The sequence below is a fragment of the Rhincodon typus genome, chromosome 10, assembly GCF_021869965.1.
Source record: "Rhincodon typus isolate 14 chromosome 10, sRhiTyp1.1, whole genome shotgun sequence".
NCBI classification, from domain to species: domain Eukaryota; kingdom Metazoa; phylum Chordata; class Chondrichthyes; order Orectolobiformes; family Rhincodontidae; genus Rhincodon; species Rhincodon typus.
Window position 1 is genome coordinate 80,806,494 of NC_063341.1, and position 15,368 is coordinate 80,821,861.

Below are 15,368 nucleotides of genomic sequence, written 5' to 3' on the forward strand. Positions count from 1 at the left end.
TAAATGGTCATTGGATAAACATATGGATGATAATGGAATAGTTTAGGATAGATGGGCTTCAGATTGGTTTCACAGGTCGGCGCAACATTGAGGGCCGAAGGGCCTGTACTGCGCTGTAATGTTCTATGTTCTATGTTCTATATGGATGATAGTATAAGGTAGGGGTGGAGGTCAGATAGACCTTAGGTTTAGGGTAAAAGTTCAGCACAACATCGTGGGCCGAAGGGCCTGTACTGTTCTATGTTCTATGTTCTAGGTCCCATCTGGACCTGGGGATACTTTAATGCAATTTAGGATACCCAAAACTTCCTCCTTTAATATACTGACATTCTCTTGAGTATTCACACATTCACCCCTGACCTCAACATCAGTCATGTCCTTCTCCTCGTGAATACGGATACAAAGAACTTATTAAGGATCACCCCCACTTCCTGTTGCTCCACATATAACTTCCATCCTTTATCCTTGAGGGGGCCTACTCCTTCCCTTGCTCCCCACTTTCTTCCAATTTATGCATAAAAAGCCTAGGGATTCTCTCTGACCCCGTTTGCTAAAGACATTTCATGGCCCCTTTCAGCCTTCCTAATTCTGCATTTAAGTTCCTTCTTAATTTCTCCAAACTCCTCAAGGGGTTCGTCAGTTTGTCGCTGCCTAGACCTATAGTCTGCTTCCTTTTTCCTTTTGACTAAGTTTACAATTTCCCTTCTCATCCATGGTTCCTGCAACCTGCTATTCCTATCCTTCAGTTTTGCAGAGACATGCATGTCCTGCACTTTAATCAACTTGTCTTTAAAAGCTTCCCACATGCCAGACTTGATTTGTTCTGAAAGAATTATTGATGCTGGAAGTCTGAGACAGGTAGAGAATGCTGGAGAAACTCAGCAGGTCTGGCAGCATCAGTGGAGAGAGGAACAGAGTTAATGTTTCAGGTCCAGTGACTTCTTCAGAACTGAACGGTCTCTGAACTTAAAAATGTTAATTGTTTCTCTCTCCACAAATTCTGCCAGACCTGCTGAATTTCTTCAGCATTCTCTGTCTGTCTCAGATGTCCCACACGGACAGTTATAGAGTCACGCAGCACACAGACCCTTCCATCCAACTCTTCTGTACGGACCAGACATCCCAATCTGACCTAGTTCCATTTGCCAGCATTTAGCCTATATGCTTCTAAACCCTTCTTATTTATATGTCCAGCCGATGCCTTTTAAATGCTGTAATTGTACTGGCCTCAGGTCATTTTTAAATCTTTTCCCTCTCACGTTAAACCCACGCCCTCTCTAGTTTTGGACTCCCCCACCCTAGGGAAAAGACCTTGTCTACTTACCCTATCTATGAGCCTCGTGATTTTATAATCCTCTATAAAGTCACCCCTCAGTTCTTCCTTTTTGTCAAACTCGGGAGTAAAATTATTTAAAATCTGAATATTTCAGCTAAAAGGCAAGATAAGTGTACTCAGGCACTGATGCCTGTTTGGATTATTTTCGGTCCAGTTTCCATATAGACAGATCTGTAGCCCGCTCAAACCTGGCGGAAATTCGATCCCATTTTTCCTAAACTGCTCTCTCTGATCCTGGGCTCACAACTCGCCTGGATCGATTATCTGCAAACACTCCCTGTGGTCGGGTCAAAAGTTCTTCAACAATTAAGGATCAGGATTTAGGCTGAGTCCAGCGCTACGTCTGGTTGGAGCGTGAGGAGACAGGGGCGGTGAGACTGGGTGAGGGAGAGGGAGGAACTGGGGATGTAATTCACAGGGAGAGAGAGAGAGAGAGAGATTCAGACAGAGAGAGAGAGAGATACAGACAGAGAGAGAGAGAGAGATACAGGGTGGGAGGGGGTGTCAGAGAGAGAGGGACAGACAGAGGGAGACAGAGAGAAAGAGACAGAGAGACACATAGAGAAATGTAGACACAGAGGAGGGAGAGATACAGAGCAAACCCAGCGAGCGAGAGAGAAAACTAAACAGAAAGAAACAGAGAAATATCACGGGGGGCTAGTGGCACTGACCGAGCGGCGGGGGGGTGCTGGCACTGACCCGGTGAAGGCGGATGCGCTCGTCTGAGCCAGGCTCAAGATGCGGATACGGGCTGCATGCTGGCGAGCCGCGCTCCTGCTGATCCTACTGGGCTTTGATGGGTCCCGGGTAAGTGACCACAGCGGTGGCGGCACGGACTGAGATCTCCCCCAGTGCTGTATTACCCTGTGTGTGTGTGTGTATGTGTGTGTGTGTCTTAGTCTGTGTGTGTGTCTGTGTGTCTGAGTCTGTGTGTGTCTGAGTCTGTGTGTGTCTGTGAGTGTGAGAGTCTGTGTGTCTGAGTGTGTGTGTGTCTGTGTGTGTCTGAGTCTGTGTGTCTGTGTGTGTGTGTGTCTGTGTGTGTCTGAGTCTGTGTGTGTGTATGCGTGTATGTCTGAGTCTGTGTGTGTGTCTGAGTCTGTGTGTGTCTGTGTGTCTGAGTTTGTGTGTGTGTCTGTGTGTGTGTGAGAGTCTGTGTGTGTGTATGTGTGTGTGTGTCTGAGTCTGTGTGTGGGTTTGTGTGTGTATGTGTGTGTGTGTCTGAGTCTGTGTGTGGGTCTGTGTGTGAGTCTGTGTGTGGGTGTGAGTCTGTGTGTGGGTGTGGGTCTGTGTGTGTCTGTGGGTTTGTGTGTTTCTGTGTGTGGGTCTGTGTGTGGGTTTGTGTGTGTGTCTGAGTCTGTGAGTCTGTGTGTGGGTCTGTGTGTGGGTTTGTGTGTGTATGTGTGTGTGTGTCTGAGTCTGTGCGTCTGTGTGTGTCTATGTGTGGGTCTGAGTCTGTGGGTCTGTGTGTGGGTCTGAGTCTGTGGGTCTGTGTGTGTGTCTGTGTGTGGGTCTGTGTGTGTGTCTGGGTGTGCGTCTGAGTCTGTGAGCCTGTGTGTGGGTCTGAGTCTGTGTCTATGTGTGTCTGTGTGTGGGTCTGTGTGTGGGTCTGTGTGTGTCTGTGTGTGTGTCTGAGTCTGTGCGTCTGTGTGTGAGTCTATGTGTGGGTCTGTGTGTGGGTCTGTGTGTGTGCGTGTGTGTGGGTGTGTGTGTGTCTGGGTGTGTGTCTGAGTCTGTGAGCCTGTGTGTGGGTCTGAGTCTGTGAATCTGTGTCTGTGTCTGTGTCTGGGTGTGTGTCTGAGTCTGTGTGCGAGTCTGTGTGTCTGTGTGTGTATCTGTGTGTGTCTGTGTGTGTCTCTGTATGTGTGTCTGTGTGTGTGTCTGTGAGTCTGTGTGTGTCTGTGTGAGGGTCTGAGTCTGTGGGTCTGTGTGTGTGGGTCTGTGTGTGTGTCTGGGTGTGTGTGTCTGTCTGTGTGTGGGTCTGAGTGGGTCTGTGTGCGAGTCTGTGTGTGTCTGTATCTGTGTGTGTCTGTGAGTCTGTGTGTCTCTGTATGTGTGTCTGTGTGTGTCTCTGTGTGTGTGTGTCTGTGAGTGTTTCTCGGTTTCTGTATGTACCTGCATGTGTTGGGTGTGTAGGTGTCTTGTGTCCCTCTGTGTCTGGCTGTATTTCCCTTTGGAAGTCTGTTCCTCTCTCGCTGAGTCTCTCCCTCTGTATATCTGTGTCGGTGCCTGTGTCTCTCCCTCTGTGTCTCTCTCCCTCTGTCTCTCTACCTGTGTCACTCTGCCTCTGTGTCTCTCTCTGTGTGTCTCTCTCCCTTTGTGTCTCTCACCTTCTTTGCCTCTCTCCCCCCCCCCGCTGTTTCTCTCTCTCTGTCTCTCTCCCTCTGTGTGTATGTGTCTATGTCTCTCTCTCTCTGTCTGTCCCTCTGTGTCTCTGTGGGTATCAATCTGTTTTGTCTGATTTACTTTCGCTATCAACCGACAGGACACCTCCCCACCCAAACCCCCCCACCCCCCACTTTATTCCGATTGTTCTGGCTTCATCTGAAATACAGACTCTGATCATCTGGTCGATGACAGGATGCTTTAAATAATTCCAGTAACGTTGACCAGAGAAAACGTTCGTGTTTTTCAGTATTGACCAGAGAGTGCGGGATTCTCAGCGGGAGTGAGTCCAGCCCCAGAGCCGGGCCGACCCGGGTCCAGGGCAGTGGGGCACTCCGTATGGAGCCGGCGATTCGGTTCCACTCCCACCTTCGCAAAGATCATGGGGAAAGGTTTCATTCATATTGTCATCTCCTCTTTCAGCCTCATACCCACACACAAATCTTTTAACCCCAAAGAAACGGACATTGAGGCATTCGGGGGCTGGGTGGGGCGGCGTCCGGGGATGATCAGGGTGGAAATCGTGTCCGAGAGGAAAAGGCAGGAGATTGTCCCGTGGGAATGGTGCTCGTTTGAAGAGCGAGTGCTGGTACAATGGGACGAATGGCCTCCTCCTGGGTAACAAACCTGCGATTCTGTGATTTTTATTTTCAAATATTTCTCCCTGTTTGTAACTGGCGACAATGGAGCCTTCATTTCTCATCCAACCAGAGGCTGTAAATTAAAGAGTCGGGTTTGGTTATGTTCCTGACCTGGTGAATTGTTTAACAACAAGAACGTGCGCTTATTGAGCGCCTTCATATGATAACATCCGAATCTATGTCAAAGGAAAATAATGACAAAAGAAAACAACTGGAACCAAACAAAGGATGCCAGGTTCAGATGTCTGAACATTGGCTCAAAGAATAATATTAAAGGCCCAGGGATGTTCACGAGGACAGCCAATGAGGGGAGGGCCGGGTGGCTGAAAAGGCCAGAGTTGGAGCAGTACAAAGGTCCAGGTTGGTTGAAGATGAGAGACAAAGAGAGGCAGACTATGGGGAGAATGTGTTTTTCTTGTCAAGGTTCTGCACTGATTGAGGATTCGGTGTCTGTACTGGGAGTTTAGAGGATCAGGGAGGATGTGATTGAAACTTACAGAATACTGAGAGACCTGGATAGAGTGAACGGGGAGAAGATTGTGAGGTTTCTTGCCTCAAATACTCTCCCAGCCAGTGCATTCCAGATTTCCATCACCCTCTGGGGGAATAAAAATTCCTCAAATCCCTCTAAACCTCCTGTCCTTCAGCTTAAAATTACGTACCCTCATTATTTACCCTTAAACTAAGCTGAACAGCTGCTTTCCATTCACTCTGTTTATGCCCCTTATAATCTTATACGCATCAAACAGGTCCCCCCCTCAGTCTTCTCTGCTCCAAGGAAAACAACCCAAGCTTATCCAACCTCCCTTTATCCCTAAACTGCTCCATCCAAGGCAACATCCTGATGAATCTCCTCTGCACCCCTTCCAGTGCTATCACATCCTTCCGACAGTGTTGCAGTCAGAACTGCACACATTATCCCTCTGTGATCTAACCAATGTTTTATAAAATTGTGACAAGCTTTCCTTGCTCCTATATTCTACTGTCTGGCTAATCAAGGTAAACATCGCATATCCCTTCTTTACCACCCTGTCAACCTGTACTGACACCTTCGGGAATCTATTGACTTGTACACCAAGGTCTCTTTGTTTCCCTCCTACTCCCGAGGGACCTACCATTCATTGCATAAATCATTCCCTTATTAGACGTTCCAAAGTGCATCACCTGACACTTATCAGGATTTACTAGCTGATCAACATCAGACTGTAGCCTGAGACTATCCTCCTCACTGTCAACAACACCACCAATTTTTGGGTCATCATCTCAAATTACAAATTACACCTTCTATATTCACATCCAAATCATTTATTTTGATAACAAACAGCAGGGGTCTCAACACTGATCCCTGTGGTAACTGCTGGGCACAGGCTTCCAATCACAAAAACAACCCTCAACCATTTCCGAGACAACAAGGTGCAGGGCTGGATGAACACAGCAGGCCAAGCAGCATCATAGGAGCAGAGAGGCTGACGTTTCGGGCCTAGACCCTTCATCAGAAAAGGGGGAGGGGAAGGGGGTTTTGAAATAAATAGGGAGAGAGTGGGAGGCGGATAGAAGAGGGATAGAGGAGAGCATAGGTGGAGAGGAAACAAACAGGTCGAAGAGGCGGGGATGGAGCCAGGAAAGGTGAGTGTAGGTAGGGAGTTAGGAAGGGGATAGGTCAGTCCAGGGAGGACAGACAGGTCAAGGGGGCGGGATGAGGTTGGTCGGTAGGAGATGGAGGTGCGGCTTGAAGTGGGAGGAGGGGATAGGTGGGAGGAAGAACAGGTTAGGGAGGCAGGGACGAGCTGGACTGGTTTTGGGATGCGGTAGGGGGAGGGGAGATTTTGAAACTTGTGAAATCCACACTGATACCATTGGGCTGCAGGGTTCCCAAGCGGAATATGAGTTGCTGTTCCTGCAACCTTCGGGTGGCATCGTTGTGGCATTGCAGGAGGCCCAGGATGGACATGTCGTCTGAGGAATGGGAGGGGGAGTTGAAATGGTTCGCGACTGGGAGGTGCAGTTGTTTGTTGCGAACCGAGCGTAGGTGTTCTGCAAAGCGGTCCCCGAGTCTCCGCTTGGTTTCCCCGATGTAGAGGAAGCCACACCGGGTACAGCGGATGCAGTATACCACATTGGCAGATGTGCAGGTGAACATCTGCTTGATGTGGAAAGTCTTCTTGGGGCCTGGGATGGGGGTGAGGGAGGAGGTATGGGGGCAGGTGTAGCACTTCCTGCGGTTGCAGGGAAAAGTGCCGGGTGTGGTGGAGCTGGAGGGGAGTGTGGAGCGGACAAGGGAGTCACGGAGAGAGTTGTCCCTCCGGAAAGCAGATAAGGGTGGGGAGGGAAAGATGTCTTTGGTGGTGGGGTCGGATTGCAGATGGCGGAAGTGTCGGAGGATGATGCGTTGGATCCGGAGGTTGGTGGGGTGGTACGTGAGGACGAGGGGGATTCTTTTTTGGTTTTTATTGCGTGGACGGGGTGTGAGGGATGAGGTGCGGGAGCTGTGGGAGACACGGTTGAGGGCGTTCTCGACCACCGAGGAGGGGAAGTTACGGTCCTTGAAAAACGAGGACAACTGAGATGTACGGGAGTGGAATGCCTCATCCTGGGAGCAGATGCGGCGGAGGCGAAGGAATTGGGAATAGGGGATAGCATTTTTGCAGGAAGGTGGGTGGGAGGAGGAGTATTCTAGGTAGCTGTGGGAGTCGGTGGGCTTGAAATGAATATCGGTTTCTAGGTGGTTGCCCGATATGGAGACAGAGAGGTCCAGGAAGGGGAGAGAGGTGTTAGAGATGGTCCAGGTAAACTTAAGGTTGGGGTGGAAGGTGTTAGTGAAGTGTATGAACTGTTCGAGCTCCTCGTGGGAGCACGAGGCGGCGCCGATACAGTCATCAATGTAACGGAGGAAGAGGTGGGGTTTAGGGCCGGTGTAGGTACGGAAGAGGGATTGTTCCACGTAACCTACAAAGAGGCAGGCGTAGCTTGGGCCCATGCGGGTACCCATGGCTACCCCCTTTGTCTGTAGGAAGTGGGAGGAATTGAAAGAGAAGTTGTTGAGTGTGAGGACGAGTTCGGCTAAGCGGATGAGGGTATCAGTGGAGGGGGACTGGTCGGGCCTGCGGGACAGGAAGAAGCGGAGGGCCTTAAGGCCATCTGCATGGGGAATGCAGGTGTAGAGGGACTGGACGTCCATGGTAAAGATGAGGTGTTGGGGACCGGGGAATTGGAAGTTCTGGAGGAGGTGGAGGGCGTGGGTGGTGTCCCGGACATAGGTAGGGAGTTCCTGGACCAAGGGGGAGAAAATGGAGTCTAGATAGTTGGAGATCAGTTCGGTGGGGCAGGAGCAGGCGGAGACAATGGGTCGACCAGGGCATTCAGGTTTGTGGACCCCACTGCGAAACCTCAACCATTTCCCTTTGCTTCCGATCTGCAAGCTAATTTTGGATCCAGTTTGCCAACTTTCCTTGGATCCCATGGGCTCTTACCTTTTGTACAAGCCTTCCATGTGGGACCAAATTAAAGACTTTACTGAAGATCATGTCAACATCCCTCATCTACATACTTCACCACCTTTTCAATAAAAAACAATTAAATTAATCAGACAGGATATCTAACTAATCTGTGGTGACCATCCCTGCTCAATCCCAGCCTTTCCAAGTGTTGATTGATCCTGTAACTCAGAACTTTTTCCAACAATTTCCTGACCATTGACATCAGACTAACTGGCCTGTAATTACCTGGCCTATCCCTAATGCCTTTCTTGAACAAAGGAACCACCTTAGCTATCCTCCAGTCATCTGGCACTTCACCTGTATCCAGCAAAGTATTAAATATCTCCACTAGGGCCCCAGCAATCTCCTCCGTTGCCTCCCATAGCATCCTGGGATACATCTTCTCAGGCCCTGGTGATTTATGCACCTCCTTATTATTAAAGTTAACATTTCCTGGAAACTCACCATCCCAACTGAAATCCCAGTGAAAATGTCTTTCTCCTTTGTGAATACAGATGAGAAATATTAATTTAAGACCTCCCTCATGTCCACTGGTTCCACACACAGATTGCTGCTTTGATCTCTAATAGGTCCCACTCTTTTCCTGGTTATCTTCTTACTCCTAACATAATTGTAAGATGTCTTGGGTTTTCCTTAATTTTATTTGCCAAAGATATTTTGTAGCGCCTCTTTGTATTCTTAATTTCTTTTATAAGCAACCGCTACACTCTCTATAAATTTTAAGGGCCTCCCCTGTTTTAAATGCCACTGTGCCTGACATATTGTTCCTTTTTTTTAATCAAATTCTCAATGTTCCCTAACATCCAGGGTTCCCTGGATTTGCTGCCCTTGCCCTTTGCTTTTAGAGAAGCACACTGGCCCTGGAAAACTCACTATACTATTTCCAAAAGACTTTCCAAATGTAGATCTACCTGCAAATAACTGTTCCCAGTCAATGTTTACCAGATCCTATCACGTTATTGAAATTAGTCTTTCTCCAATTGAGACACAACTTCTGCACTATCCTTATCCTTTTCCATAATGACTGAAACTTATCCCCAAAATGCTCACCACTGGCAATTCAACCCTTTGATTGACTACACTCCCTAGGATTAGGTCTGGCACTGCCCTATTTCTTGTCAGACTATCCAGGAAATACTGGTACAAAAAGCGCTCTTCAATTTTTAAAAAATTCCACCCCGTCTAATCCTTTCACAATAGAGCAATCCCAGTTAATGTTAGCAAAACTGAAATCTCCTTCTACTATAATCATGCTCCTTTCCTCTTTCTGTGATTTGTCTCCACATCTGCTCCTCTATCTCTCTCTGACTGCTGGGAGGTCTGTCATATAATCCCAGCAAAGTAGTAATCACATGTTTTTTATTTCTAAGGTCTACCCAGATGGCCTCATTTGAAGAGCATCCTCCCTCATTACTGCAGTGGTGCCCCCATCTCTCTTACTTCCCTCCCTGTCATGCCTGAAACTTCTATCCCCTGGAATGTTGAGCTGTTAGTCCTGTCCTTCCTTCAACCATATCTCAGTAATTGCAACAGTATCATATTTCCATGTACAGATCAATGCTCTAAGTTCATCCACCTTACCAGTAAAGCTCCTTGCATTAAAATTGATACAATATAGCTTTCTGGACCTTTCATGTGCTTTATCCTACCCAAGTCTTCTTCACTTGCTGGAGTGCCTTAGTATCAAAACTCCTGCAAGGATATTGGACCCATTCCAGTTCAGGTCCAACCCGTCCAGTTTGTACACATCCCACCGAAACCAGAAGCTGTCCCTATGATCCAATCCTTGAACAATTCAATTAATTTTGTTAGTTATGACCTCCCTCTGACAAAGCCATGCTGACTATCCCTGATCAAATCTTGCCCCTCCATGATTAGTTTTCTCCTTCAGTATTTTCTCCAAGTTTCCCTACCACTGATGAGAACATAGAACATAGAACAGTACAACACAGTACAGGCCCTTCGGCCCATGGTGTTGTGCTGAACTTTTACCCTAAACCTAAGGTCTATCGAACCTCCACCCCTACCTTATACAATCATCCATATGCCTATCTAATAGCCATGACTCCACTACCCTCTCCGGCAATGCATTCCACGTCCCTACCACTCTCTGAGTAAAGAACCGACCTCTGATGTCTCCCCTGTATCTACTTCCACTCACTTTAAAACTATGCCCCCTCATAATAGCTACCTCCATCCTAGGAAAAAGTCTCTGGCTGTCTACTCTATCTATACCTCTGATCATTTTGTACGCCTCTATCAAGTCACCTTCTCATCCTTCGGCATTCTAAAGAGAAAAGCCCAAGCTCTCAAAATGGAGAACTGTGACCGGTGGTGTTCCACAGGGATCCGTGTTGGGACCAGTGTTGTTTGTGATATACATAAATGATCTGGAGGTAGGTATAGATGGTCTGATTAGCAAGTTTGCAGACGACACTAAGATTGGTGGAGTAGCAGATAGTGAAGGGGACTGTCGGAGAATGCAGCAGAATATAGATAGATTGGAGAGTTGGGCGGAGAAATGGCAGATGGAGTTCAATTCAGGCAAATGCGAGGTGATGCATTTTGGAAGATCCAATTCAAGAGCGAACTATATGGTAAATGGAAAAGCCCTGGGGAAAATTGATGCACAGAGAGATCTGGGTGTTCAGGTCCATTGTACCCTGAAGGTGGCAACGCAGGTCGATAGAGTGGTCAAGAAGGCATACGGCATGCTTTCATTCGTCGGCCGGGGTATTGAGTACAAAAGTTGGCAGGTCATGTTACAGTTGTATAGGACTTTGGTTCAACCTCATTTGGAATACTGCGTACAGTTCTGGTCGCCACATTACCAAAAGGATGTGGATGCTGTGGAGAGGGTGCAGAGGAGGTTCACCAGGATGTTGCCTGGTATGGAGGGTGCTAGCTATGAAGAGAGGTTGAGTAGATTAGGATTATTTACATTAGAAAGACAGAGGTTGAGGGGGGGACCTGATTGAGGTCTACAAAATCATGAGAGGTATAGACAGGGTGGATAGCAGAAGCTTTTTCCCAGAGTGGGGGACTCAATTACTAGGGGTCACGATTTCAAGGTGAGAGGGGAAAAGTTTAAGGGAGATATGCATAGAAAGTTCTTTACGCAGAGGGTGGTGGGTGCCTGGAACGCGTTGCCAGCGGAGGTGGTAGAGGCGGGCACGATAGCGTAATTTAAGATGTATCTAGGCAGATACATGAATGGGCAGGGAGCAGAGGGATACAGATGCTTGGAAAATAGGCGACAGGTTTAGATAGAGGATCTGGATCGGCGCAGGCTTGGAGGGCCGAAGGGCCTGTTCCTGTGCTGTAATTTTCTTTGTTCTTTGTTCTTTTGTTCTCTCTCAACTTTTCCTCGTAAGAGCTTCCCTCCATTCCAGGCAACATCCTGGTAAATCTCCTCTGCACCTTTTCCAACACTTCCACATCTTTTCTGTAATGAGGTGGCCAGAACTGGACACAATACTCCAGATGTGGCAAAACCAGGCTTTTGTATAGCTGGAGTATAACTTCACGGCTCTTGAACTCAGTCCCTCTATTAATGAAAGCTAACACACCATACGCCTTCTTAACAACTCTATCCATCTGGGTGGCAGTTTTCAGGGAACTGTGGACATGAACCCCAAGATCCTTCTGCTCCTCCACACTGCCAAGAATCTTTCTGTTAACCCTGTATTCTGCTTTCAAGTTTGTCCTTCCAAAATGAATCACCTCACACTTTTCAGGGTTAAACTCCATCTGCCACTTCTCAGCCCAGCTCTGCATCCTATCAATGTCCCTTTGTAACCTCGAACAGCCCTCCGCACTATCCACAACTCGACCCACAATGAGAGATTCACTGATCTGTTTTTCTCTGGTTTATCTCTAGCACCCTTCTTGAAAAATGGAATCACATTAGCTATCCTCTAGTTGCCTCCAGAGCGGAATAAAAATTTGGGTCAAAACCCATGTAATTTCCTCCCACATCTGCCACAACAGCCTGAGATACATACAGCAGTTAAGATTCAACCATATTGCTGTGGGTCTGGAGTCACATGTAGGTCAGAGCAATTTCCTTCCCTAAAGGACATTTGTGAACCAGATGGGTTATTTTTATGACAATTGACAGTAGTTACATGATCACCATTGGACTAACTTTGAATTTGTGGTTTTCTGTATTGTGTTCACCTTTTACCAACCTCCATGCTGGGATTTGATCTGATGTACTTAGCATGGACATCAGTCTGACAATTCAGAGACCAGAGAAGGAGTTGTGGGAGGGGGTGGGGTGTAGACTGGGGTGTCGTCAGCAAAATTGTAAAAACTAAAACTCCATTTTTGGGTGGTGTCACTGTGGGTGGTATGTATTTGAGAAACAGAAGGGACAAGGATTAATCCTTGAGGGACACCAGAGGCAATGGTGCAGGGGGAGGGGCCGAGCCATTGAGAGTGATTCACTGGCTGTGATCAGTAAGATTACTTTTCATTCATTCATAGAATTGGATGTTGCTGGCTGGACCAGCATTTATTGCTCTAGGGAAAGTGGTAGTGAGCTGTCTACTTTAACTGCTGCAGTCCACCTGCTGTAGGTTGACCCACAATGCCTTTAGGGAGGGAATTCCAGGATTTTGACCCAGCCACAGTGAAGGAACTGCGACATATTTTCAAGTCAGGATGGTGAGTGGCTTGGAGGGGAACTTAAAGGTGATGGTGTTTCCATGTATCTGCTGTCCTTGTCCTTCTAGATCGAAGTGGTTGTGGATTTGGAAGGTCCTGTCTGACAATCTTTGGTGAATTTCTGCAGTGCATCTCCTCGATGATACACACTCCTGCTACTGAGCACTGGTGGTAGAGGGAGCGGACGCTCATGGATGTAGTGCTGATCAAGTGGGCTGCTTTGTCCTTGATGGTGTTAAGCTTCTTGAGTGTTGCTGGAGCGGCATCCATCCAGGCAAGTGGGGAGTATTCCATCACACTCCTGACTTATGGCTTGTAGATGGCAGACAGGCTTTGAGGAGTCAGGAGGTGTGTTACTCACTGCAGGACTCTTGAGCATCTGACCTGCTCCTGTAGCCACTGTGTTTATGTGGTGATTCCAGTTGAGTTTCTGGTCAATCATAACCCCCAGGATGTTGATAGTGTGGGATTCAGTGATGGTAACACCACTGAGAGTCAACGGATGATGTTTAGATCCTCTCTGTTTGGAGATAGTTATTGCTGGCATTTCTGTGGCACAAACGTTACTTGTCACTTTCCATGACAAACCTGGATAATCCAGGTCTTGATCCATATGAACATGGACTGCTTTAGTATTGGAAGAGTCATGAATGGTGCTGAACATTGTGTAATTATCAGCAAACATTCCCACTTCTGACCTTATGATGGAGGGAAGTCATTGATGAAGCAGCTGAAGATGGTTGGGCCGAGGACACTACCCTGAGAAACTCCTGCAGAGATGTTCTGGAGCTGAGATGATTGACCTCCAACAACCACAACCATCTTCCTATGTGTCAGGCATGACTCCAACTGGCAGAGCGTTTGCCTCCAATACCCATTAATTCCAGTTTTGCTAGGGCTCCTTGATGCCACACTCGGTTGTATGCGGCCTTTGCAGACAGTTGGAGGAAGATGACCTATTTTGCGACAGTTCACATAAGTCCAGAGGCATCATTCTTCAATGTACAAAGGCAATTGATTATGTATAACCTGGACGCTGTGACACCGCAGCCTTGTGAGCTCAGTGAAGGAGATGGGCTCCACATAAAGACATTGAACCCAAACAATTCTGCATCACAATCCAGATACTCAGATAATGGAACTAACCATGAGGATGAGGGAGGATGGTTTATTCAAATACACAGGGATATCATTGGTGAAACTTTTTGCCTGATTGATTGCCAAAACTGCTACCATGTAAAAAAATGTAACATTTTCCCCAGGAGACCTATCCAATAGAGAATTGTGATTCGGACTGCGCTACCCAAAGGGGCGGTTTAGTCAGATTCAATAATACCTTTCAAAGAGGAGTTTCAGAAATAATGGAAAGGGGGACTTTTGCAGGGCTTCAGGAAAAGAATGGGGGAATGGGACTGATTGAAGGGCTGAGATGGACTCAATGTGCAGAAAGGATTTTTCGTATGCTGCCAGAGTTTTTGATTCTATTCATGATTTGCCAGACTAATAGGGTCAAAATGTAAAAAAAAAAGCAACATCTCACGACCGTAAATGCCCCTTCTGATTCTAGCTACCTTTTTAATCTGAAGAATGAGGAGAGCAGGAACTTTGGAACAAACAAAAATAGAAACTGCTGGAGAAACTCAGCAGGTCTGGCAGCATCTGTGGAGCAAAAACAGCATTAATGTTTCAAGTCCAATGGCCCTTCAGGATTTTGAATCTGATCGGCACCGATTTTATGACCAATTTATTTTGTTGTGGGATTCTTAAAAGCCTGTCCTTGAAACTTTCCAAAATTCCTTTGAACAATGGTTTTAGGTTTGTGTACATCAAACCATCTACACAGGTGTAAGCCCCATATCTGGGCAAGTCATGGATCCAGGAAGAGTTTATAAAGGTCAACAAAAATGTTTCTCAGTATTTAAAGAGCTTAGCCTTTGATGATAATAGCAGTGCATCACAGAAACGGGGAAGTGTCTCCAAGCCTCTGTTTGGTTTCCCCGATGTAGAGGAGGCCACATCGGGAACAGCGGATACAGCTTTGTGGAACACCTACGCTCGGTTCGTGACAAACGACTGCACCTCCCAGTCGCGAACCACTTCAACTCCCCCTCCCATTCCTTGGACAACATGTCCATCCTGGGCCTCCTCCAGTGCCACAACAATGCCACCCGATGGCTGCAGGAACAACACCTCATATTTTGCTTGGGAATCCTGCAGCCCAATGGTCTCAATGTGGACTTCAGAAGCTTCAAAATCTCCCCACCCACGACCTCAATCTAAAATCACCCCAGCTCATCCCCGCCTCCTTGATCTGTCTGTCTTTTCTCCCACCTATCTGCTCCTCCCAACTCAGAGACCAACACCCACCCACACCTCCTACCCACCAGCCTCATGCCCACCTCCTTGACCTGTCCGTCTTCCCTCAACTGACCAACCCCCATCCCAACTCCCCACCTACATTCACCTTTACTGGCTCCATCCCCGCCTCCTTGACCTGTCTGTCATCTCTCCACCCACCTGCTCCTTTATCCACCTTCCATCATCGCCTCCCCCCCTCTCTCTATTTATTTCAGAGTCCCCTTCCCCTCCCCCATTTCTGAAGAAGGGTCCAGACTCGAAACATCAGCCTTCCTGCTCCTCTGATGCTGATTGGCCTGCTGTGTTCATCCAGCTCTACACCTTGTTATTGATGTTTCCAGCCTGATCGTTATAACTCTTTGTCTACCCAACTGTTCTTCTCTCTCTTTAGGTTCTATCCTATCATTTACTCCCCTCCCCACCCCAGCCCCCTCACGTTTTTCTGCATATAAACGATGCTTTTATCTGGCAGTGGAATGTAAAGTT

At 47.5% G+C, this 15,368-nt stretch overlaps 1 protein-coding gene across 2 annotated transcripts in view; it reads left to right on the top strand.

Annotated features, from left to right (window-relative positions):
* The first annotated feature begins 2,038 nt into the window (after nucleotides 1-2,038).
* Nucleotides 2,039-15,368, top strand: part of olfm3a (olfactomedin 3a) — a 51,993-nt gene continuing 38,663 nt past the window's right edge. Inside the window, exon 1 of one of the 2 annotated variants that reach the window (XM_048602132.1) lies at nucleotides 2,039-2,143. In XM_048602132.1, the coding sequence (XP_048458089.1) occupies nucleotides 2,075-2,143 (69 nt within the window). In that variant the 5' untranslated portion in view covers nucleotides 2,039-2,074. The remainder of the gene's footprint in view (nucleotides 2,144-15,368) is intronic. The other variant, XM_048602133.1, reaches the window with a different exon arrangement.